This window comes from Pteronotus mesoamericanus, unplaced genomic scaffold (genome assembly GCF_021234165.1).
Source record: "Pteronotus mesoamericanus isolate MK-2021 breed Mesoamerican mustached bat unplaced genomic scaffold, CSHL_Meso_final contig_56, whole genome shotgun sequence".
Taxonomy (NCBI): domain Eukaryota; kingdom Metazoa; phylum Chordata; class Mammalia; order Chiroptera; family Mormoopidae; genus Pteronotus; species Pteronotus mesoamericanus.
In genome coordinates this window covers 1433119-1456152 of record NW_026555201.1, presented here as the reverse complement: position 1 = coordinate 1456152, position 23034 = coordinate 1433119, and the positions used below count along the sequence as shown (strand labels likewise).

Below are 23034 nucleotides of genomic sequence, written 5' to 3'. Positions count from 1 at the left end.
GGATAGTCCCAACCAGAGTTACTACAGTGGGAAGAGAAAAGAGGTGAAGACAAAACACACTGGGAAGGAAGAACTGACAGGACTTGGAAACCTAGATAAAAATCAAAAGAACAACCTAGTACTTAGTGATCAGGGCCCCAACTCCAAAAAGCATGAAGAAGCCACATGCCAAAGGATAGCTCTGCTGCCTATCCCCAGCTTCAGGCCTGGGAGGACTTGACGCAGCTAGAGCCATGCTCCCAACAGACCATCTCTAGGAGCAAGAAGTGGGTGGTCTAAGACTTCTTACTTCCCAGCACCCCAACAAAAGCCTGAGTTCTTTGGATGGAGAAGAGATCTTTAATGCTCATGTTTCTTTCCATTTAAAAATATTCCAGTAGAGCCCTGGCCGGTGTGGCTCAGTTGGTTGGAGCATCATCCTGTAACCAAAAGACTGCAGGTTCAATTCTCGGTCAGGGCACATACATAGGTTGTGGATCCAATCCCCAGTCCAGGGGCATACTATCCCTGGTCCAGGCACACACAGGAGGCAGCCAATCATTGTTTCTCACATCAGTGCTTCCCTCTCTCTCTTCCTCTCTCTCTAAAATCAACAACAACAAAATGTCCTTGGGTGAGGACAAAAAAAATCTTTTCTGTATAAAAAGACAACAGCAGGACTGGAAGTGATCAGTGATGGTCGCTCTGCAACCACTGCTCTCACATCCCATTTACCTTCCCTTCCCCTACTAAAAACCCTGGATACCCTCGATCATCCTTTGCTGAGAACACGAGCTGGGAACTTCCCTTATGCTCTAACCCAGTGCTGCTAGAGCTCGAGGATTCCTAGCAAGCAGGCACCTCCCTGCACCAACCCAAGAGTATCTGGGGGAACTAAGAGGGAAGGAGGAAAGAGAGAAGCAAGGGAAATCCATCCTTTTTGGTCCTTATGTTTCTGGCTTTGGAGATATGGCTGTTCCTTCATTAGGACAAGGGACTCAGAGAAGAAGAAGAAGGGTAACATCAAGCAGGTCTTGGTTCCCTGTGCCTGGCCCTATAGATGTTGACATTTTCATCCTCATCCCGCTGGGCCAGCTCCAGTTGGAAATGCTGGGGCAGGAGGTGCTGAAAGAAGCTCTCTGTCCCATGCTCGTCTCTCATCTTGGAGGCCAGATAGATGGTGCCATGAGGCCCACACAGGTGTTGGAGGGTCCCCAGCAGCAGTGGGAAGGTGGGCTCCAGATACACGATATCAGCCCCCAGCACCAAGTCATAGTCGCCAGGGAAGACATGCTGATCAATCCCCCAGGACAAGGCACGGACCCGGGCCCGGCCTCCAGCTGGCACATTGGCCTGGACGTTGCCCTGGATCTGTTCTAGGGCCAGGGGTAGGTCGGTGATGGTAACATCCCCCCCTGAGAGAGAGGAAGGAGAAGAAATGCAAGTCAGAGGGACCAACAAAGGGGTCTCGGCTCTTGCCCAGAAGGTCCAGAGGCCTCAGGGCCTAGAGGACAATGTCTTGGCAGACCAAAGTCCACCCTTTGGCTTTTAGTTGCCCTAACCTCCATCTTACCCACTGCCATTCTCATTACTCTACATTCTACAATAACAACATTCTCTCTGAGCTAATCTTCAACCCTTCTGCTCAAAACACAACAATCATATGTCAGCAGAAGCCTGGGAGGCACTAAGCTGGAGATGGGCTATGCACCCACCCCGCACTGACACAGACCAGGCTTCGGGATTCTGGAAAGCTTCCCAGAAGACATGACCTCAGTGAGCCTTAAAGGCTAAGTCAGAGTTAGTCAGGTGGAGCTTTCCAAGCAGAGAACAAAGAATATAAAGGCTTGGTGGTGAGACAGCATGGAGTATTCAAGGAAGGCTGGATCTTAGATAATGTGGAAGGGAGGAGAAAAGTGTAAAGACATGAGAGTAAAGAGAAAAAATGTTTAGGACATGCTAAGGAGACTCAGGCGTGATGCTGAGAACAATACGTTTTAAATGGAGAAGCAGGGGGTGAAGATGATCAGATTAGTATCTCAGAAAGTTTCATTCATGCAATAAATACATGTACTGAGCATCTATGCTCTGGGGATATAGTGGTAAGCAAGGTAAAACCTCAGCCTTCCCAGAGTTTTATCCTAGAAATAGAGACACACGAAGTGCTGCAAAACTCTTTAATCATAACAATGATGGCCATTAAGAATTCATTCATTCATATTTATTATGTGCCTATATGCTAGGTGCTGAGAATACAGCAGTAAACCAATCTATATGAGAACCCCTCTGTTCATGGAACATACAGACTACTGACAAGAAAAGGACAACAAAAAAACACATAAAATACACTGTACATCAGATGGTAATAAGTGCTCTTTTGAAGGAAGCATCAAGCAGGGAAGGAAAGTAAGAACTGCTTGAGGGACAGGCAGGGGATATAGTTTTAAATGGGATGGTTAGGGAAACCCTTACTGAGGCGCTACATTTGGCAAAAAACCCAATGGAAGTGGTGGAACAAACCATGTGGATGTCTCAGGCTAAAATATACCAAACAGGGGACCACCGAGTGCAAGGACCTTGAGGCAGGAGTGTGCCTGACAGGCCTGAGAAGCAGCAGGAAGGCCTGTGGCTGGAGCAGAGTAAGTGGAGGAGATAAAAGGGAGGGCCAGATCCTAACCGGGGCCTTTTCAGGAGACCGTAAGAGAGCTGGCTTTTAGTCTGGGTGAGATAAGAATGAGGGACCGCTTGGGAGTGGGTGCAGACAGAAAAGGGAAGGACTCACAGCACACTCCTGAGCCCCAGGGCGCTCAAACTTTCAGTTGTGAAAATGGAAAGAAACCAACAAAGGAGAAGAGAAAAGAGTGCCAGCGAGGTGGGCAGAAACTAGAAGTGTGATACCCTGGAAACCAAAGGAAATGCTTCAAGGAGCAAGGAGTGTCAACTGCTGTGAAGTTAAGAAAGGAGGGCTCCTAACTGACCCCTGTGTTTGACCACATGGAGTTGGAAGGGAAGCTCACAGCTTTGACCAGAACAGCTGGAGTGGATAGGACATGGGATGAGGGACAGGGTTGTCTACTTGAAATGGATTGAGGAAAGAAATGGATTGAGGAAGCTAATCTTCAATCCCTTAAGAGGGGAACTCTTAAGGGATTTTGCTGTAGAAGAGAAATGGTGTGGTACCTGGAGGGATATGCAAGATGTAAAGTTTTTCTGAAATAGGAGAAATTACAGTATATTTATGTGCATTATACACACATACATACGGAATGATCAGAGAGAAGGAAAATCTGATAATGCATGAGAGATGTGGGAGGAGAGGTGTTTACTAGAACAAGTCTTGGAGTAGATGTGAAGGTTTGATTTCTCTTGACAAATGGAGGGCTTTACCTTAGCCAGGAGCATAGCATTCATTCATGGTACACACACAGCAAGAGAGAAGGCAGCACCCAGAGACCCAAACGCAGTTAGGTGAGTAGAGGTTCTGATAGGAACATGTGGTCTTATTCTATAAGAAAATAGAAGCAATCAGAAGAGTTGGAAACAATATACCATCTGAGGGTAAAGACAAGGAAGGGAGCATTTGGAGGTTTGAAGGCTAAGAAGGTACAAATCAGATGTTTAGGAGAGGAAAATAAGTGAATGAGGGAGGTGGAATAGGCTAGCTGGGTAGCACTTAAGAGTGCACCTGAGGTTAGTAACAACAAATTTAAAATGAAACCAGTCAGCACAGTGGTGTATATATGGAGAGGGCCCAAGGTAGCCTGGAGTGGCAGTGTCCAGGAGGCCTTCCCTTGGAAGTGGTGTATGAGCTGGGCACTAAAGGATGCATATGTATTAACCAGCTGGTACAAGGATTTCAGACACCAAGTGCAACCTGTGTAAAGGCTCCAAGGAAGGGAACATCAAGATAGACTTGAAGCCCTGGCCGGATAGCTCACTTGGTTAGAGCATCACCCCGACATGCCTAGGTTGTGAGTTCACTATCCAGTCAGAGCACATACAAGAATCAACCAGTAAATGCATAAATGGGTGGAACAATAAATTGATGTTTCTCTCTCTCTCCAAAATAATTAAAAAAAAGATAGACTTAAAGAAGTGAAAGAAGGGTAATAGGTAGCACAAGGCATACAGGAAGGGGAGGGAGAGGCACAGAAAGAGGCTAGAAAGGGAGGCAGCGCCTTATAGGCTATGCTAAATGCGTTGGTTCTATCCTGAAAGCAACAAGAAGCTACTGAAAGATGGAAGTGGCGGGTTATTACAGTTACACTTTTAAAAGATCAGTCTGACTGGCGGGTGGAATGGGCAGAGGTCTAGGCAGTGGCAAGGAGTCGAAGCAGGAAGACCAGTTTGACTAACTGTGGCAGTTTAGACAAATAATGGTGGTGCCATGGACTGGACAGTTGTCGGTGTCAACGAAAAAACATGAGATCTAAGAGACTGTTAGGAAATAAAATCTGTAGGACCTGAATAATGGATATGGGATTGAGAAAATGAGATGTGTCAAAGAGGATGTCTAGGTTTTCCAGTAGGCAGTGGTTTGATTCACTGCGATGGGGAAACCTGAGGAAGTCTGGGGGGGAAGGTCAAGTTTGGGCATACCAAACTTCCCCATCTGAAAGCGCTAATAAAAATCCAGGGAAGAGATGGCCTGACCTAGAGATGGTGGGAAGAGTAGACAACTGGGGAAGCATTAAGGACACATGATCCATAGGACTGGCTGATAGTTAGGATGGGAGGAGAGAGGTTAAGATACAAGATGACAGTCAGATTTCTGATCTGGCAGCTGAACAGGGGTCAAAGGAGGAGAAACCAGCCTAGGAGCAAGTGAAAGTAGGTGTTCCCAACCATGTCACTTGCCCTTCTCCCATTTTAGCATGACTGCCCACCAATCATGCATCCATCCTTTATGGAAAACTACTGTTGACACTCCTTCAGTTCTTCCTCAGCCTGCTAGAGTTCAGTGTTCACCTCTTTCCCTTCTGACAGAGCTCCTCCTTAGATTCCAAGGAGTCAAGGGAGACATGGCCAAAGTATGTCCACTGACTCTGTGCATACCTCACCAGAGTCCTTGTCCTGTACCATCTGCCCTGTCTTCCCCACTAGACCGTAAGCTCCTTGGTGAGACGAAATCTGTCTTATATTATAATACCAAGCATGACTCCTGGCACATAGAGAATTCCAAATACATGTTGGTTGAATGAATAGAAGAACGAGAAAATCCTGCTTCTGGGAAGGTTTCCCTGAATGTTAACCTAGTCGTGTCTCTCCAAACAAGGACATGTTAATTTGCGTTTCTAGAGAACTGACATCGTAAGTGTTTTTAAATGAATGTTTCCCCTGTAAGGTTTTGCCTGACTATCAGATTATAAATTAAGGAACTGTTTCCTTTGTAGTTTTTGGTTCTTGACAGAAAGTGAAGAAAAGTTTTTCTTACCTTCTCCTTTCCCAAGTGTGCAGTGAGTGCCCAATTCTACCCCACTTCCCACAAAACACATCCTACCCCTCATAAACTCTTAAGCTTTCTTTCAAGCAATCAAAACCTTAAAAATCTAAAAAATACTCATAATAAAGCTATAAAGCCCTCATAGGGTTTAATACCCGCAGGTTACTTCCCCTACAAGGTACCCCCAAATATACATCTTGCCAGAAGACCATGTCCAAAGCAAAGGAGTTTTTAAGTGACAGTATTGTCCTTGAAATCACAAAAAGAAAAAAGGTAGGAAAAACTCCTTCTGTTAAAGTCTACCAGGTGTTTATAACCTGTCCCCAAGTCAACCACCTTGGGTGCTCTGACAGCCAATGAGCCCTGCCTTCCTCACGAAAGCAGGCGAGGGGGGCGCGGGGGGGGGGGGAGAAAAGTTAAAAAAAAAAAAAAAAAGGTACTGGGCTGGTCCCAAATCATTCCCCTCTCCGAAGAATCCAGGAATGACAATTTCTCCACATCTCCGTTCCCCCGACCCTCTCCCGCCACAAAGCTCACGCACCCTGCAGCGCCGCCAAGATCCCCACGATGCCGGTCCCCGCGCCCAGTTCGATCACCTTCTTGTCTCGGAAATCCACATTTTGATTTTCGAAATAGTTGCACAGGGTCAGAGCCTATAGGAGAAAAAGGGAGGAGGGGGAAACAGTCGCGGGGAAGCTCCATATGGCAAAGGGAGAGTCCGGGGTCTGGACCTCCCCGCGGACCCTCGCCCAGGGCCACCCACTCCTCACCGCATCCCACACGCGCGCTGCCACCCCAAGGCGGGACCCGAAGTTCTGTGTGATGCTCAGTACGTGCCCACAGAAACAGAACAGGCTCTTCTCCGAGTAGGAGTCGGCGAAGAGCCCGACCTCCCGCGGGAACACGGATTCGGCCTCGGATGCAGGATCCGGACGGAGGTCCCCCATCTGGCCCAGAGAGCTCCGGACGCCGGGGCCAGCCCTGGGATCCCAGATCTGGAGCGGGATGGGGGTTGGGGACCTCGGGCCGTCTCGGCTGCCCCGTGGCACCGAGCCCCGCCTCCCCGAGTTTGCACTCCTTCCTCCAGTTTGACTTCCTGGAGGTGGAATGAGGAGCTACCCCTCCCGCTCCGGTCCCCAGCCCACACCCGACAGGTCACACTCCAGACCACGCAAGTCAGACCCGGCAGTCCGGTCCGAGACCGGGAGAGAGGGGAGCGACGCCAAGATTAATTCTACTGTAGGAGGTGTTGTCCTCAGACCCCTTTTACCTGCGTAATGCAAGCGTTCCTGTAACCAGGGTGGTAACCCCGACTGGCCCGACGCAGGCTATGGAAAGAGGTTGGGTGCCGGTTCCAGCCGAATTACAGACTTAAGGAGCGGAGGCACCTTGCTGCAACTGGACCCCTCGGGTCCTCCCCGCTCAGCCGCGTGGAATTCTCTCCTGGGTCTTTAAGGGGTGGGGTCTGTCTGCTGCGTCATTATCGCGCGCCGCAGGCCCCGGTCTCCACGTGGGTTCGGTAGGGAAACTCGGGCAGAGGATCATGGCGGGAGCCGAGGCCCCGCAGCCGCAGAAGCGCTACTATCGGCAACGTGCTCACTCCAACCCCATGGCGGACCATACGCTGCGCTAGTGAGTGAGCAGGGCAGGGGGCAGGAAGAAGGGCGGAATACTCAGAATGGCCCAGAGCGGCCCGGGCGAGCAGTCTTGCTGGGACGGTCTGGAAGGCTCAGGATAGACCCGGGAGGAGCGGCTGAGTGCAGTCAGTTTCCGGAGTAGGTTGGATCGGGTCTGGTCGATTTGGCGGTGGGCGGGGCTGGAGGGGGCGTGGCGTTCTGGCACCGTCTAGGTGGCGGTGGTAGTCTGGCTGGAAAAAGGAATTGTTACTGAGATTAGAGTAATGGCGGCAGAATGCCGTTTACATTTTAAGGTTTCCTTTGTCGGATTTAACTAAAAAACAGACACCCAATCCCACCCGCACCTTACTCCATCCTCTTCGCACAGAGCACGTAAACAAAGCTAAGATCCTAGTGCCTTAAACAGCCAGTCTCTTAGAGAAGAGGAACTTGCGTCCCAGAACTTGTGCCCAGCCAGTCACAACAACCTCTAGTTAAGGAGATGGGCGGGTCTGCAAATCATCCGCCTCATGATGGGCCTGTGATTCACAGGGTGGTTTCCACTTTGTCTCCTAGAGGCTACTAGACCCACTGTTACAGAATTTTTGAGAAACCCTCCCATCTGCTTCACACCCTTACCATCCACCCACGCACATGTAGTACCACTTCTGCAATGGTATGGCCATTCTTCTCATGTTTTGCACGTCTTCTCTCCAACAGCCCTGTGAAGCCAGAGGAGATGGATTGGTCTGAGCTATATCCAGAATTCTTCCCTCCACTAACTCAAAATCTGAGCCACGATGACCCAAAGGATAAGAAAGAAAAGAGAGCTCAGCCCCAAGTGGAGTTTGCAGACATAGGCTGTGGCTATGGTGGCCTGTTAGGTAACATTCTGTCTGGCCCTTTCTCTGGGTGAGGAGAGGCAGTGCCTAGGTTCTGCCACCTCAGCAGTTTGGTGGGGGCCATAGTTGACCTTTTCCCTTCGGACCAGACACTGGTACTATGACATCAGTGTGGAGTGTCTCCACCTTCCCTCTACTCTGGGTCTGTGGCCTTTGCCCTGGAGAAGGGAGGGGGCTGCCTCAAATGCCTCTTAGAACTTGGGTTGTCCAGTCTGGCCTTGCCCCTGGCTCTAGTCACTACATGCGCCATTTCACCTGCGAAGTGCCAGGTCAGTGAGCTGGTAAGCACAAACGTCAGAGATTAGCCTCTGTGGCCAGTGATCCTGAACTGTTTTTCTCAGGGATTCCACCACTCCTCCCTTCCTCACGAGAACTCATTCCTTCTGCTCTACTCTCTTGTCTTTGAATTCCCCTTGTATTCTCTATATTGTCCCAGACATGCTTGCTGAACCATTTCTCTATTTTAAGATCTCCCCAAAGAGATGAGGGCATGACAGAGATGAAGAGTGTGGTATTTGGTGGCAGGAACTTTGGTTCAATTTCCAATTCTGTCTCTTAACTCTATCACCTTACACATTTCTGACCCTCAGTTTCCTCATGTTCACAATTTACCATAGGGTGCCAAGAGGATTAAATGAGAGAATGTGTAAAAACACTAAAGCACTTGCAAATATATGTGTATTCCCAGGCCCTCCCACTTCCAGTCCTGGTGACAGTTTTTGGATCTCTCCCAGCCTTCTCCAGCATAGAACTATCCGTATAGACTTTTCTCTGTCCACACTTGCCATTCCTGATTTTGGTGGTTGGAAATTCAGGTTTCCTTTCCTGTATTGACTCCTTTGAAGTTCCTGCAGTAAGAGGTTGATTATTCCATTCCTATTTCTCTCCCTAGTGGAACTGTCACCACTGTTCCCAGACACGTTGATTCTGGGTCTGGAGATCCGGGTAAAGGTCTCAGACTATGTCCAGGACCGGATTCGAGCCCTACGAGCAGCTCCTAGAGGTGGCTTCCAGAACATCGCCTGTCTCCGTAGCAATGCTATGAAACACCTTCCTAACTTCTTCTGCAAGGGCCAGGTGGGGAGGGGCCCTGCGGGGTTAGACTGATAAGAAGGTGGGACATGGAGTCCAGGCTCTCACAACCCAGTCGACACATGTCTGTCTCACAGCTGACAAAGATGTTCTTCCTCTTCCCTGACCCACATTTCAAGCGGACAAAGCACAAGTGGCGAATCATCAGTCCCACACTGCTAGCAGAATATGCCTACGTGCTGAGAGTTGGGGTGAGTTGGTAGTGGGAGGGTAGGTGGGATGAGTGATCTCTTTAGGGACCTTCCAATAAGAATTCAATGGGAGTACCTCCCATTACCTCGCCGCTCAATTGCATGCAGCCCCTCCCCCTCCCCCGATTTTGTCTATTCAGGGGCTAGTATATACTATAACCGATGTGCTGGAGCTACATGAATGGATGTGCACCCATTTTGAAGGGCACCCCCTGTTTGAGCGCGTGCCTCTGGAGGAGCTGGTAAGTTGAGGGTCTACGGGAAATTGTGAAGATACAGGCCCATTCCAGAGTGGTTCTATGTTCTTTGAACCCAGCTCAGTGCCCAGAGGATGGGATAAGAGTCTTGGGGCCAGGAGTGAACAAGGACTTACTGGACCCTTCTCCCAGAGTGAAGACCCCATTGTGAGACATCTGGGCACCTCGACCGAGGAGGGGAAGAAAGTTCTACGCAATGGAGGAAAGAATTTCCCAGCCATCTTCCGAAGAATACAGGATCCCACCCTCCAGGCGATGACCCCCAATCCTACCCCTCCTGGTCACTGACTGCTTACCTTGCTTTATCTGGACTCCGTATTCCAGGAACTAGAAAGAAGATCATCCCCCTGGACCTTCCCAGCTGAGACTGTTGAGGCTTAGCAGCAATAGTCTCTCAAAGAAGTTGGGGAACTGCCCAGGGAAGAACCCTGGTTTTCACAACTACTCTTGCTTCCTCTTGCCATCCTGACCCTCTATTTCCTTCAGAAGGCAGGGGAAGCTGACTGGGAAGGTCAGAAGACCTTGGACCAGAAGGGATGTTTGGGAGGGTGTGGGGTCTTGCTCACATTAGCACTTCCTTCTCCCTCTGGGGTCTCTGTCTCGAGTGAGGAATACAATTCTCCACTGTCCATCTAAACTGCCTGCTAGGCTCAAATCACCTGTCTACTTGTGTGTCCTTTGTAGTCCTGGGAATAACATATACATGGGCACATGCCCATGCTGCTATTTCTAAGGGAAGGCTAGAGTGTATCAGGCACCTTCTCCCATCCGTTCCCTACCTGAGACTTGACCTGGGGAATCTGTGTTCCTTTAATTGTGGCTGTCTCTGAAGAGTCCCAGGGAGGGTGTGGGGTTGGAGACCCTCTCCTTTTTGATGTTGACCTTCCATTCCAGAACTTCAGAGCTGACTGGATGGCACAAAAGCTGATGGGGAAGGCAGGAATAAGGAGCAAAGGACTAAATTGTGGAGGATTCTGAGGCTAAAAGTGGAAAGGGGCTGCTGACTAGAAAGCCCCACCCCCAAAAGACAGGCAGCTGGAGATTCAAAGCACTCATTTATCCCTTACTGTGTCCAAAAACCCAAAGAAATCTCTGAACTTTTCTAATTTGCAAAAGATCCTTCATTTCATCAACTCAAGCCTCAAATTCCCATGGCTAGGGCTTGGACAGGACTTGTTGACCTGAAAGGACCCTTCACACACCTCCCCAAGGAACAATGATGAAGGCTCCAGGAGCCATTTTACTCCATTATCTCACCTGTCGTCTGCCCATTGTCAGGTCCAGGGGGTGGGTGAGATGTGGTAATGCAAGAAAATTCTTTTACATACAGGAAAGGTGAACCTGATGAGCCGAGCATATGGGGTCAGCTAGAGCTGCACCCCTTCCCTGCTTGCTTCCCTTCCCGGAGGAGCTGGAGGATGGGGAATTCCTGAGAATGGGCTAAGGGCCTGGCTCCCTGGGGGAGTGGTGGGAATATCAGGGACTGACTCTATCTTGGTCACCTAAATAGTCTTTTCCAGGAAGAGGTCTTCAGGCTGCTGGACTAGGGTACCAGCCGAGGAGGAGAAACTGAGGCAGGGCCCTCCCACCCCCCAGGGTCATTGCAACACGAGACCCAAGGAAGCTGCGTAGGCAGCCTCAGCCCCTCCTACTGTTCCTAGGTGCTGATCCCAGCACGGACCACTCAGGAAAGAGGATTGGCTGAGTAACTTGGAGAAGGGGCGTCACCAGTACCTCGCTTAAGGGTTAAATAGGGGTGCAGGCAAGATGCTCAGAAGTACTGTATTTCTGAACCAGATCATGACCCAGACCCTCAAGCTCGCCTCCAGAGTGTTGCGGCGCGTCCGCTGTGCTTCTGAGTGGGGCGCCTCGCTGAGCTTCAGAAGCTCTGGCTCAGCGCCCTGGAGCTTGGCGGACATCCCCGGCCCCTCCACGCCGGGTTTCCTAGCCGAACTTTTCTGCAAGGGGGGACTGTCACGGCTACACGAGCTGCAGGTAGAGAGGAACTCCGTTCCTGGGACTGAATGCTGGGGAAACAGACTAGTGTGGAAAGTAGGAGGGAAGGACAGTGAGAACGGATGCCCATGAGTTACAGAAAAAGACAAGTCGGGATTTGGGGCTTTAGCTCGAGCTGCTCAGAGTCTACCCCGACGCCCAGCAGAGGCGTCAACTCTAAAAGCGCGTTCTAGTGGGGAAGAAGTCTGGAAGCAAGGTAGGTCCAGGACAGGTGTGCGGGAGGCAGAAACGCACAGTACCTTCCCCAAGCATTCGGCGCGTTGGACTTAAAGCTACTACTGTAATTCAGTGGGGTCTCGTCCTGAAATGGACAATCCACATGAGGAACCTTTAGGGATTTTTCCGCCTCGGTTCAGCCCAGGTAATCAAAGAGGGGTACTGAATGTCTAAGCAAAGTTCTTCCGTTTTTGCCCATCACACTCAAACTTCGTAGAGATGGGAAGTGGGGGAGAAAGTAGGAGGGATTTGCAGCATTAGGACCACACTAGCCGGGAGCTCACAAAGCAGCAGAAGCTCCCCTTCCAAAGCCCAGCCAACGTCCTTGGCGTTGGCACGGGCCAAGCTGGGAGTCGCCTGCCTTTGCCTCCAGTGTCCGCCGTGCCCGTTCTCCCAGGTTCAGGGTACCGCGCGCTTCGGTCCTGTGTGGCTGGCCAGCTTCGGGAAGGTGCGCACGGTGTACGTGGCGGCCCCTACACTCATCGAGCAACTGCTGCGACAGGAGGGGCCCCGGCCAGAGCGCTGCAGCTTCTCACCCTGGGTTGAGCACCGTCGCCGGCGTCAGCGGGCTTGCGGACTGCTCACCGCGTAAGTCCTCTGTGGCCCCAAAGCCGAGAAGGTCTGCTGCGTCCTTCTCCTGTGGCGGGTTTAGAGACAGGCGGGTGTAAAGGTGGCCGTTTCATCCAGGCTCTGGCAAAGATGGGTTTCCACCCCAGTATGTTTTGCCCAAGCTCAGGTAGAGCCCAGCCCTCGCCCCACCCGCTTCCCCGTCCTTATCTTTTGACGACAGAATCCTGGACACTGGCAAAAGGTACCAGGATCCAGATAGAATGCAAGATTCTGTGAGTCTGGTTACCCAGGAACCCAGGCCTCTCTGGGGCAGGAAATGAGTAACGAGGAAGGGGGATGAAAACCGGACGCAGGCAGGGGCAGGTCTCTGTACCCCGAGGAAGCAGTCGCAATCCCTCCTCTAGCCACGAGTCGAAGGAGCTCCTCAACCGCAGCCAGCTGCGTTGAGCAGTCTCCACACACCCCCAACTGCCCTGATGCGCCCTCTCTCCGTACCCCCGCAGGGAAGGCGAAGAATGGCAAAGGCTCCGCAGTCTCCTTGCCCCGCTCCTCCTCCGGCCTCAAGCGGCCGCCCGCTATGCCAGGACCCTGGACGACGTGGTCCTTGATCTTGTGCAGCGACTGCGATGCCAACGGGGACGCGGCGCCGGGCCACCTGCCCTGGTTCGTGATGTAGCCGGAGAGTTTTACAAGTTTGGCCTAGAAGGTGAGTCCCAAGGCAATTCAGGGCAAGTTTAAAAGGCACCCGCGAGGGGAAGAGGTTGTGTCCTCCCTGTGCCCTGACAGCGCCCCCTGTCGGTCAGGCATAGCTGCGGTGCTGCTGGGTTCGCGCCTGGGCTGCCTGGAAGCTGAAGTGCCTCCAGACACAGAGACCTTCATTCGCGCGGTGGGATCTGTGTTTGTGTCCACACTGTTGACCATGGCGATGCCCAAATGGCTGCACCACCTCGTGCCAGGACCCTGGGGCCGCCTCTGCCAAGATTGGGACCAGATGTTTGCATTTGGTAAGGCACAGAAATGAAGTTGGGACGGGGGATCCTAGAGCTGTGCAGGGATAGTGAGGCATTCGGGCACCTTCTCTCCCCACAGCCCAGAAGCACGTGGAAAGGCGAGAGTCAGAGGCAGCCATGAGGAGCCAGGGAAGGCCTGAGGAGAAAATGGGATCTGGGGCGCACCTGACCTACTTCCTGTTCCAGGAAGAGTTGCCTGCCCCATCCATCCTGGGGAACGTGACAGAGTTGCTACTAGCTGGAGTGGACACGGTAGAGTTCTCCTCCATATTGCGGGCCCCCTTGGAGAGCTGGGCCTCCCCAATCTCAGGCCTGCCGCAGAGGATTCACTATGGCCCTCCAGACCAGCTTGGGTTACCACCTCCTGGGCTCTAGGCAGCTTCATACTCTGCTCCCTGTCCTGGTTCCCCTCTCTTAGTACCTCCGATGCTCTCATCCATCCTCTCAGGTATCCAACACGCTCTCCTGGGCTTTATATGAACTCTCTCGACACCCAGACGTCCAGACGGCACTTCACTCTGAGATCACAGCTGCCTTGGGCCGGGGGTCCAATGCCCACTCCTCAGTCACTGCTCTGTCCCAGCTGCCCCTGCTGAAAGCTGTCCTCAAGGAAGTGCTAAGGTAAGGGGACAGGAGAGGAGGAGCTAGAGGAAAATGCTGGGGAAGGGCTGAGGGAGCAGATAGTAGATGCAAGCAAGGAGAAAACAGAATTAAATGGTACTCTGTTTCTGGCCAAGAATGGGTTTGGAAGTTGCCAGCATGAGAGGGAGGCTAACAGCCCCCAGCCTCACCTTCCTGTCTCTCCTTGTGCTCTGCAACACAGGCTATACCCTGTAGTGCCTGGAAATTCCCGTGTTCCAGACAAAGACATTCGTGTTGGTGATTATATTATCCCCAAAAATGTGAGTAGAGCCTATGAGTCTGTTTTGCTAAGCCGTCCCTCACTATCGTGGCCGCTGCCCTGTAACAACCCTCTGTAAGCCCCTCAAACCCTCCGTTCGCCTGAGCGCTTCTCTCTGGTCTATAATGGGGCCGTGGAGAAATCCTTCCAAAAGCAGCCCCAGAAAATTTCCATATCACCCACCAGAGCCTACCTTCATCCCAGTCCATATAGCCTCTTCTCCATGTTCCTCCCTGCATTTCTAGCCCCAAATTGACAACTTTGTGTTTTTCCCTCACCAGACGCTGGTCACTCTGTGTCACTATGCCACTTCAAGGGACCCTTCTCAGTTCCCAGAGCCAAATACTTTTCGCCCAGCTCGCTGGCTAGGGGAAGGTCCAGCCCCCCACCCATTTGCGTCTCTTCCCTTCGGCTTTGGCAAGCGCAGCTGCATGGGGAGACGCCTGGCAGAGCTTGAGCTGCAAATGGCTTTGGCCCAGGTGAGTGATCTACACCTTCTACTTTCTCCAAATGAGAACGACCTAACACTCTAAAGCTGTGAGCTCTTCTCCTGACAAACATAGGAAAACATTTAAGATTTGGTAGGCCTAATTCTCTGAAATATGTCAGTCCCATTATAGGCCTAGAAAGCAAGTGAGGGTATTTGGCCTATCTTTCTCCTTCCCATAATCCTTTGTCCTGATTAACCAAGAAGTCCACTACCAGCCACAGGTGCCATTCTAACCTTGACCACCCTAACACCCATAATGCCTAGGACTGAAAGGGCCCACCACAATAGATCCCTCTCATAGTGATAACCTTCTTCCTCCCTTTTCAGATCCTGACCCACTTTGAGGTACAGCCTGAGCCAGGCGCTGCTCCAATCAGACCCATGACCCGGACTGTGCTGGTACCTGAGAGGAGCATTAACCTGCAGTTTGTGGACAGATAGTCCTGTGGAAGGAGGCTGTTATCATTACCCTTTCTCTTATCATAGGGGTGTATTAGGCACAAGAGCAAGCGATATGTCTTTCCCCTGAGGCCTGCCAAACAGATCAAACCATAGCAAAGTGTTTGAGGCAGCCCTGACCAAGGTGTGAAGTATGCATTTGGCCTGCCTGACGCAGCAGGGTCAGAGAAAACCCTAGTTCCTCTGCCTGCTCAGTCCGTCTCCTGGTCATATCATGTGCACCCTTCTAGGCGTAATTCAGACTTTAACTAATAATGCTGGGCAACCTGAGGAAGAATCCCACCGCTGCCCTGTTGGGGCTTCCACAGTGTTCATTGATGCTGCCAGTTAAGCTCTTAGCTTGACATGAGCTAAGTAATTGTGCATCTGGTCTGCACCTGGTTAGTCCTCTCTCCTTGTTATGTGAGATCTTTGAGAGGAAAAATGAGGCCTTATTCAGTCTTTATATCCCCTGCCAGGGCCTAACCCTAGGCGATACCACACAAATTCTCAGACTGAATCTGGGCCACGTAGCAGAAGGGCTGAGCAGCTTACCAGGCTCTTTCTACCCTGCTCCTTCCTCGCCTTGCCCCTAGGAAGGTGAGTCTGCCCTTGCCTGGTTTATGACTTTTTAAAAAACTATCTTTAAAAACAAACAAACCAAAAAAACCCCACTATCTTTGCCTTTCTGGTCACTATTATATTGGCTTGCCCCACCACTTAGTTCCCAGACAGAGACATCTCAGGACTTGTCCCTGTGTATGCCTTCCTTTTATATACTAGAAATTTGAAATACTCATGATTTTGCAATAAAAATTAAAAACCTGAACGTTCCCTCCATGACTTCTGACTCATTTCTCTCCCACTCTCACTTCCTACAAGACCTGGAGGCCAGACCCTCACCCAAATCCCCAACCTTGGCTTCTCAGACCCTGGGAGTGACCCCGAAACATGGGAGGTCTAGACACTTGGAAGGTGGGTTTGCATCACAAACCCAGGCATGTTTCTGTCTGGAGTGGGAGCAGCCAAGTCTGGCTCCCTGGGAGGGAATAAGGGGGTGGTAGTGGAAAGTAACCCTAAGGGCTAGACTGTAAAAATGGGTTCAGAGCTAGGGATTTGCAGAGATGGCCAGAGGCAGCCTGACTCTTTGGTAGAAGTGTTTTTGGAACCTGGACTGAAGGATATCCTTGAATGTCCACTCTGCCCTCTCTGGAAAAGTTGCTGCAAGGTCATCTCCTTTGGAGAAAGGCAGAGATACAGGCAGAGAAGTGAAGTCAGACAGAATGAAAATTCACGTGGGGGTGGCCCGAAGCCCTGCAGTGCTGAGGCAGAAGGGGGCTGGGCAGAGGGGTCCTGTTTCCCTGAGTCAGCACTCTCAGGCCCCCCAGAAGCTGGGCACAGTCCTCCCCTTGCGATATGTAAACTCACCTTCCATACAAATAAATCTCTCAGCACGCTCCCCACAGCTCCCTCTGTAGCCCAGGTTACCCTCCCCATGTCAGGACTTGCCCCCTTCGCCCCTGCACCCTTCACACCCCATTCCAATTAGCCAGACTTCACTTCGCACTCCCTCCTCCTCCCCACCACCTCAGCCTCCTGCCCTAGACAGGGATCCCTGACCACAGAAACTCCATTAGCCACCAAACCTGGGGAGTATCTATTTATGTAAGTTCTACCAAGGGGCAAGTTGTACCCAAGGCCCTGTGCAGAGACCAAGGTCTGTGCCTTTACTGTCCCTTCTCTCAGCTCCTTCTCTACTATGCTCAGTCTGCACCCCCACACCCCACACAGAAGCTGAGGTCTCTGTACACCCATGCTCCTCGTTGGGTAAGCTGGACTGCTCACTTGAGGAGAGCAACAGCTTCTATGACCCCTTCCTTGGACAAGAATCTCTTTAAGTTAGAAAAGGGGAGGGCAGGGGACTGTACTTATTGCTGGTCCAAACCCCAATACCAAGATGTCCAAAGGTGATGAAAGGAAGAGGAATAGACTGTCTCACTTGGCTTGATTTTAGGTCCCAGAGTGGAAATGGAGACAGTGGGTTTGTGTGCGTATGTTCTCGGGATATTTTAAACTTCCATGTGGGATCATCAAGGGGGACAACCCAGTTTTGACACAGGAAACCCCAACTGTGTCATACCTACCTGAACCCTATCTACCAGGAGAGGCACTAGTAGTCACTCTGATTTGTTATCTCCCTTCTGATCCTCACCAACTATTCTGTAAATAGCAAACCAGTAAAGCCTGGCTCTTCTGTCTGCCAAAGCAGGGAATGTGGAGGATTCTCTGTCCGGGGAAACAATTTTCCACTGGAAAAATGGGGAGGGTGGCATGCAGCCTCAGTTCCCTCTCCACTTTGACCGCTGGAAGTGATACACTTCTACACTTCCAGGTGACTCAAATCCAAGTCCAACTTTGGTTTCTACTCTCCCAGGCGACTCTGGTAGCTAGCACCATGGACAGCAGCCAAGATCCTTTTGCAGAGGGATGGGGGATGACCATTACCCAGGCAAAGGTATGTGGCCTTTGGTAGATAAACATCCCCAGGGAAGAGGTAAAGCAGAACCTTCCCTGAAAGAAGGACTAATAATAGGAAAGGCCTTTGGATCTGACTTTAGCAAAGTGTGAAGTAATTAATTCAATTGCTGATGAGCCTTTCACCATCATTCATAAAGACACAGCTCCAAGGCCTCAGGAGAAAGAGATGAGGCTTCAAGCTGACCTGCATTTTAACTAGTCCTTCCCAAACTTTTCCACTATAGACAACTGCCCCTTACACTGCTGCCTCCAAGCACAACACCTTCCAGTTACTACCACTAGCTGGGATATGCCAGGATCAGACTTATGACCCTAAACTGCCATAGGAGAGGAAACTGGAGCTGGAGGCTCGTATCATGGAAGGATTCTGTCCCTCTTACTCTAAGAGTCCAAAAATACATCAAACCACTTCTCCAGGTGAGCACAGAACCTGAAAAGGACTTAGAGAACCCGAACAATCCCCAGAGCAAGGAGAGCTCCAGCCTTCCCCTGCTCCCATGTTTATAGGGTTGGAGGAGCTCTCGTTCTTACAAATAACCACCATCCTTCACATTTGTAATGTCTATTCCTCCTCATGTTTACATATCTATTATGACACTCAACACACATTTCCAAGGCTCTGTGTAACTCCAGATGAAAAACACATTTTGAAATTTGTTAACTAGCATGGACCATCACCTAATGTAGAAATCTTTTCACGCCATCATTGATATTCTTTGCAATGGCACTCAACCTGTCTTTTCTTTATCCTCATTCCAACCCTATGAGGTAGAGAGGAAAACCACGGTGCAGATTTTTTTTCTAAATCACACACAACTTGGAGGTGGTAGGTCCACCCTTTACATACCTCTGAGCACTGCCATCCAGCAGCCAGCATGAATTACTCACCAGCAAGTGGGAGTAAAACCTTCACCTCAGAACCCACTGCTGCATTTGGGATTTGGAACTTCTGCAAAGAAACCTCCTCACACCTCCCAACCCTCCAGAAAAGCCCCAGATGAGAAAGGAGTCTCCTCGTGCATATAAATGATTCTTTATGCCCTACCCCCATGCAGTGGGGGGCAGAGCCAGGGAAGTCCCCCCCGCCCTCATGCAGGGAACGGGAGGTCAATGTATACTAGTCTTATTGCCAGCTGCCCTGTGGCCATGAAGTGGGGATTGGGGGGGTCTACAGCCCCTTTCTTCTGGCATTGGTTCCCCCCTCACCAAGTCACTGTGGTAGAGCTGAGGGGCTAGAGGCCCTAGGAGCTGAGGTAAAGACGGTTCTCTAGGGAAGAAGAGCTGCTCTCCCCACTTGCTCACTGGCTGCCCCAGGATGAGTGTGAGGAGCTGTCAGTGGGGGCTGGAATGTCATCCAAGTGTCTCTACCCAGTGGGCAGGAGAGGCCAGACAATGTCTCCAGCTTGAGGCTGCCCACAGAGATCCTCAGTAGGGGGGGCAGTTGCACCAAACATCTGGTCCAGGCAGTACCTCCAACAGTCATGATAGCTCATCTCTGGCCAAAGTACTGACTCAAGATCCCCGCTCCTGGAGTCCAGTTCAGACTGTGGTGACCCTCATGACAACCTCCCGGCCAGAATGGGAACTGGAACGCGCATCCGGTGGCCGCAGCTGTCCAAGGAGGTGCAGGATTGTATAACCACAGCGCTGAGGCAAGAGCGTCCGCATGCGCTGAGCAGCCGGGGGGCGGCTGGTGGCCCCAGAGGGCGGGCCTGTCCTTGAGGTCCTGGGGCCTGGCTTCCCTGCTGTCCCTCCCCCTGCATCTCCTCCTATGTCCTTGGTCTTGTCATAATTCAGGACCTTCCACTGCTGGTTCACTGCCTGCCAGCGCTTGAAGATGCGGTAGACAGAGGAGCCTTCATGGACGATGAGGCCTGAGCAAGAGGGATAAGATATCCAGGGTCAACTGCTGCCCAGACCTAGGCTAGAGATGCTTAAACAAGGTCTTTTTCTTTTCTTTCTTTTTTTTTAAGAGAGAGAAAGAGAGAAGAAGAGAGGGGGTGGGGCAGGGGAGAAGGGTGGGGAGAGACAGAGAGAGAGCGATTTGTTGTTCCACTTATTTATAACAATTCATTTATAATCAATCCATTGACTGATTTTTATGTGTGCCCTGACTGGGGATACATGACTCTGGTATATCAGGATGACACTCTAAGCAACTGAGCTACTCAGCCAGGGCCAAGCAAGCATTTTCCAGAGTCAGGAGATAGGGTTGCAAAGGGCCTGGAGAAGCTGGGAAGAAAGGGGCTCAAAGATAGCCCTGAAGGCCCTCAGTGGTAGAAAATGTGGCCATAAAGCTGAGGAAATGTGTAGGGAAAGTTAAAAGAGTATGAGTCGGAGGAAGCTGCTCATCAGGTAAAGGGGAGAGGTGTCCTCACCTATGCAGACGACATCCATGAAGCCATACATGCCGTAGCAGATCTGAAAGAGCAGGTCCTGTCGTTGCCACTTGGCTGAAGGGCTGAGTGAGGACCAGATGAGCCAGGAGATGCTGGCGACGAGGAAGAGAGAGCCCAGAACTATGGCCGCAATCTGGACCTTCTCAATGACCGTCAGGGAGATGGCCTGCCACTGTGTGGGAGAAAGGGCTCCAAAGAGTCACCGAAAGAAACGGAGGGCCAGGTGATGGGTGGCCCTGAAGAGGAGGATACTCTAGGAGCCTTTCTGAAACCCTTCCAGCAGGATTCACATCTGTCTCCTCTGTGCCCTGACCTAACCTAGAACGTGGCCTGCTCACATTATTTGAGACCATTCATCTGTCTTAGTTTAGAAAGGCAGGATCAGGCAAGTGCTCTGAAGCCAGACCATCCAGGTTTCAATTCCAGGTTCTAATTCTATCACCTCCTGGCTGAGTAACCCTGGGCAAGTTTTCAAATTGCTTTGTGCATCAATCTTTAAAATAGGAATAATAATGATATATAACTAATTGGATTATTACGAAGATTAAAAGAGTTAATACACACCAAGAGCTTGACATAAAACACTACGTGTTTGCTACCATCATCATTGACATTATCATCTTTTCCTTTTTCTTGTCCCAGTGCCTAGAACAGTACCTGGAATTTTAGTTGGCACCCAGTAATGTCTTTGTGGAGAAAGGGAAGATTTACAGACAGATAGGAAACTGTGGCCATGGTGGGGAGGGGTAAATAAATGGATGCAATAGCCTCCCAGGAGGGTTTCTGAGCCTGACTGCTGAAAGGGCCCTTGCCCCAGCCTGAGAACCCTCTCCTTGGACCTTACCTGCAGTGGGTTCTTGGTGCTGATTGCCAGGACCTGATACTTGAAGTAGCAGAGCTCACAGCTCCAGGAGCCCCTCTCACTGATCCAGCGGATGAGGCAGGGCTGGTGAGTGCAGCGCACAGAGCCGTCGCAGCGGCAGGGGCTCAGGAGCTCCCCCTGGAGGAAGAGTGACGGGAGTATCTGTCAGCTATAACCACTCGGACCCCACTCCTCTTTTCCCTGGGAGGGGAAAACCTCCTCTCTGGGTCATTCATTTCTCCCACCTTAAAAAAGGTCAGTCCTTTCACCCAAAACAGGGCAAGAGGCTAAGGCTGCAGCACAAAAGACTAAAGTCAGAGCTCAATGTAAACTTCCCTGACCAAACAGATGAGGGATGAAGAGAGACTGGGTAGGGGGTGGGACACTGGATCTTTTCTCTTTTCCTAGAATTTGGAGAAGGTGGTCTTTAAGGCCTCCCAAATGGAAGACTACCCCTTAGGATCTGGAGTGTGAGGGTTAGTGCTTCAGAGCCATGCCCTCCTCCCGCACTCCACCGCTGTAAAGTATTTCCTAGATGTGGTGCAGGCTGAGATGGGTAACATCCCCAGTTTCCAGGCACCAAAACGGAGGAGAAATCCTCGGGGTGGTAGTAGAAGGTGTTTTCTTTTCATCAAGGAATAATTTCTCACGACATAGAGACATCCCAGCACTATCCCCAGACAACTTTGTCCATAACATTTAAACCAGGAATGCTCTTTGAAATGAGACGGAAAGTTGCAGAATCAGAAGTGAACAAAAGTGCCCCACGACAGAAATACTGAATGAGGCAAGGGCATCGGCCGGGCCCCTCCCCTCAACGTGGAAACAGAAGCACCCTTCTCTGGCCACCTCCTCAGCCTACAAAGACCCTGGGGTGAGGGAAGGAGGGGGGAAAAAGGCTGTCCCGTTAACGGGTGAGAAGGATTTTGAGCCCTGCTATAGGACAGCCCCACCCCTTCCTGGGGAGCCCTGACCCCCTCCACCCCACACACACAAACGGTCGGGGAGTCTCCAGCTAGCCCCCCAACCTCACCCCAGGCCCGCTCGGGTCCTGGGTCCCGCCCGGCCTCCGCAGGTCCCGCCCCCTGCTCGCGGTCTCCCCGGGCGCCCCAGGTGCGCGCCCCCACCCCGCCCCACCCCGCCTGTGTCCAGGCCTGACCTGCTCAGGGCCCTGAAAACAGATTCGGCACTGGGGGGTTCGGAGCCCACTGTCCAGGCTGCTGCTGAGCGACAGGGCGTCCAGCGCGCCCGGGGGCGGCGGCGGCGGCGCGGGTGGCGGCGGGGGTCCGGCCCGCGGCTCCTTGTCTCCGGCCAGGCCCCGGGCCCGCGGCTCCGACCCGTAGTACTCCTCTTCGTCGCCGTCGCCGTCCCGGGTCGAGCAGCCGGCGAAGGGCGCCCAGCCGCAGCCGCCTCCCCCGCCCCCCCGGGGCTGCGGCTCGGCCCGGGGCCGCCCCCCGCCCGTCAGCACCAGCAGCTTCAGCTCGTTCAGGAACATGCGGAGCCGAGACTTGAGCATCGTCCGGGCGCCGGGGGACGGGGGGCGGCGCGCAAGGGGGCTCTCGGGCGGCGGGGGGAAGGGAGAGGACAAGGCCTGAAAGGGGGCGCGCGCCGGAGAGCCGAGCCCCGCGGGGGTCTTCGGGGCCTGCGAGCGCCGTTCACTGCTGCCACCGCCGGGGCTTCGGAGCTTGCGGGGCCGGGAGGGCTGGCGGCCCGGGGGCGGCAGGGCGGGCAGCCATGGCCGGGCAGTGGGCGGGGAGGGGGCTCAGGGTACCGCGCCCCGCGGGTCTGGGTCCGGAGCGGGCCGGGCCCCCGGGATTACGCGCCCGGATCCTCCTGCGGCGGGGCCGCCCCCCATCGCCGTCCTCCTGGCCCCAGTCCCGCTCCGGCTCCCGGCTCCGGCTCGGCTCGGCCCGTGCGCTCGGCGGTGGCAAATGGCGGCTCCTTCCGGCGGCGGCGGCGGCGGCGGCGGCGGCGGCGGCGGCGGAGACCCCCCCGGAGCGGCGGGCGGGCGGGGCGGGCGGGGCGGGAGCCGGGAGCCGGTGAGGGATGGAGGGAGGGGCGGGGCGGAGAAGCGGGGAGAGGAGAAGTGGCCGCGGCTGCGCATCCCCGCCCTG

General features: G+C 52.4%; 4 protein-coding genes across 5 annotated transcripts; 2 read left to right on the top strand and 2 right to left on the bottom strand.

The window, feature by feature from the left end:
• Nucleotides 1-546: 546 nt before the first annotated feature.
• EEF1AKMT3 (EEF1A lysine methyltransferase 3) lies at nt 547-6369 on the bottom strand. Its single transcript, XM_054580014.1, has 3 exons — nt 6193-6369; nt 5964-6075; nt 547-1394 (listed from the first exon to the last, which is right to left on the bottom strand). The coding sequence occupies exons 1-3, from the start codon at nt 6367-6369 to the stop codon at nt 1003-1005; spliced, it is 681 nt and encodes a 226-aa protein (XP_054435989.1). The 3' UTR covers nt 547-1002.
• A 151-nt stretch (nt 6370-6520) lies between these two features.
• METTL1 (methyltransferase 1, tRNA methylguanosine) lies at nt 6521-10188 on the top strand. 2 transcript variants are annotated; one of them, XM_054580013.1, is made up of 6 exons: nt 6521-6668; nt 7759-7922; nt 8833-9017; nt 9110-9223; nt 9364-9465; nt 9613-10188. In XM_054580013.1, exons 2-6 carry the CDS (start codon nt 7778-7780, stop codon nt 9766-9768), a joined length of 702 nt encoding a protein of 233 aa, XP_054435988.1. In that variant the 5' UTR covers nt 6521-6668; nt 7759-7777; the 3' UTR covers nt 9769-10188. The 2 variants fall into 2 exon arrangements, with proteins under 2 accessions (XP_054435988.1, XP_054435987.1); XM_054580012.1 differs by lacking the exon at nt 6521-6668 and adding an exon at nt 6808-7054 and having other exon boundaries at nt 9613-10186.
• Nucleotides 10189-11247: 1059 nt separating this feature from the next.
• Nucleotides 11248-15177, top strand: LOC129076031 (25-hydroxyvitamin D-1 alpha hydroxylase, mitochondrial). The gene is made up of 9 exons (XM_054580271.1): nt 11248-11475; nt 12110-12300; nt 12786-12988; nt 13086-13286; nt 13372-13544; nt 13741-13913; nt 14116-14194; nt 14475-14672; nt 15011-15177. The coding sequence occupies exons 1-9, from the start codon at nt 11248-11250 to the stop codon at nt 15122-15124; spliced, it is 1560 nt and encodes a 519-aa protein (XP_054436246.1). The 3' UTR covers nt 15125-15177.
• Nucleotides 15178-18677: 3500 nt separating this feature from the next.
• Nucleotides 18678-22436, bottom strand: MARCHF9 (membrane associated ring-CH-type finger 9). Its single transcript, XM_054580270.1, has 4 exons — nt 22080-22436; nt 20903-21058; nt 20038-20230; nt 18678-19533 (listed from the first exon to the last, which is right to left on the bottom strand). The coding sequence occupies exons 1-4, from the start codon at nt 22434-22436 to the stop codon at nt 19199-19201; spliced, it is 1041 nt and encodes a 346-aa protein (XP_054436245.1). The 3' UTR covers nt 18678-19198.
• Between the last annotated feature and the right edge of the window lie 598 nt (nt 22437-23034).

Bases quoted from the DNA above. Each gene is read 5' to 3' on its own strand.
- EEF1AKMT3 (XM_054580014.1), bottom strand. From the start codon at position 6,369: ATGGGGGACCTCCGTCCGGATCCTGCATCCGAGGCCGAATCCGTGTTC. The intron at 6,076-6,192 runs GTGAGGAGTGGG...TTTCTCCTATAG, and splicing joins CAGCGCGCGTGTGGGATGCG to GCTCTGACCCTGTGCAACTA. The intron at 1,395-5,963 runs GTGCGTGAGCTT...CCTCTCTCTCAG, and splicing joins GATCTTGGCGGCGCTGCAGG to GGGGGGATGTTACCATCACC.
- METTL1 (XM_054580012.1), top strand. From the start codon at position 6,966: ATGGCGGGAGCCGAGGCCCCGCAGCCGCAGAAGCGCTACTATCGGCAA. The intron at 7,055-7,758 runs GTGAGTGAGCAG...TCTCTCCAACAG, and splicing joins GCGGACCATACGCTGCGCTA to CCCTGTGAAGCCAGAGGAGA. The intron at 9,018-9,109 runs GTGGGGAGGGGC...TCTGTCTCACAG, and splicing joins ACTTCTTCTGCAAGGGCCAG to CTGACAAAGATGTTCTTCCT.
- LOC129076031 (XM_054580271.1), top strand. From the start codon at position 11,248: ATGCTCAGAAGTACTGTATTTCTGAACCAGATCATGACCCAGACCCTC. The intron at 12,989-13,085 runs GTGAGTCCCAAG...CCTGTCGGTCAG, and splicing joins TTACAAGTTTGGCCTAGAAG to GCATAGCTGCGGTGCTGCTG. The intron at 13,287-13,371 runs GTAAGGCACAGA...CTCTCCCCACAG, and splicing joins GGACCAGATGTTTGCATTTG to CCCAGAAGCACGTGGAAAGG.
- MARCHF9 (XM_054580270.1), bottom strand. From the start codon at position 22,436: ATGCTCAAGTCTCGGCTCCGCATGTTCCTGAACGAGCTGAAGCTGCTG. The intron at 21,059-22,079 runs GTCAGGCCTGGA...CTCTTCCTCCAG, and splicing joins GTTTTCAGGGCCCTGAGCAG to GGGGAGCTCCTGAGCCCCTG. The intron at 19,534-20,037 runs GTGAGGACACCT...CCTCTTGCTCAG, and splicing joins CATGGATGTCGTCTGCATAG to GCCTCATCGTCCATGAAGGC.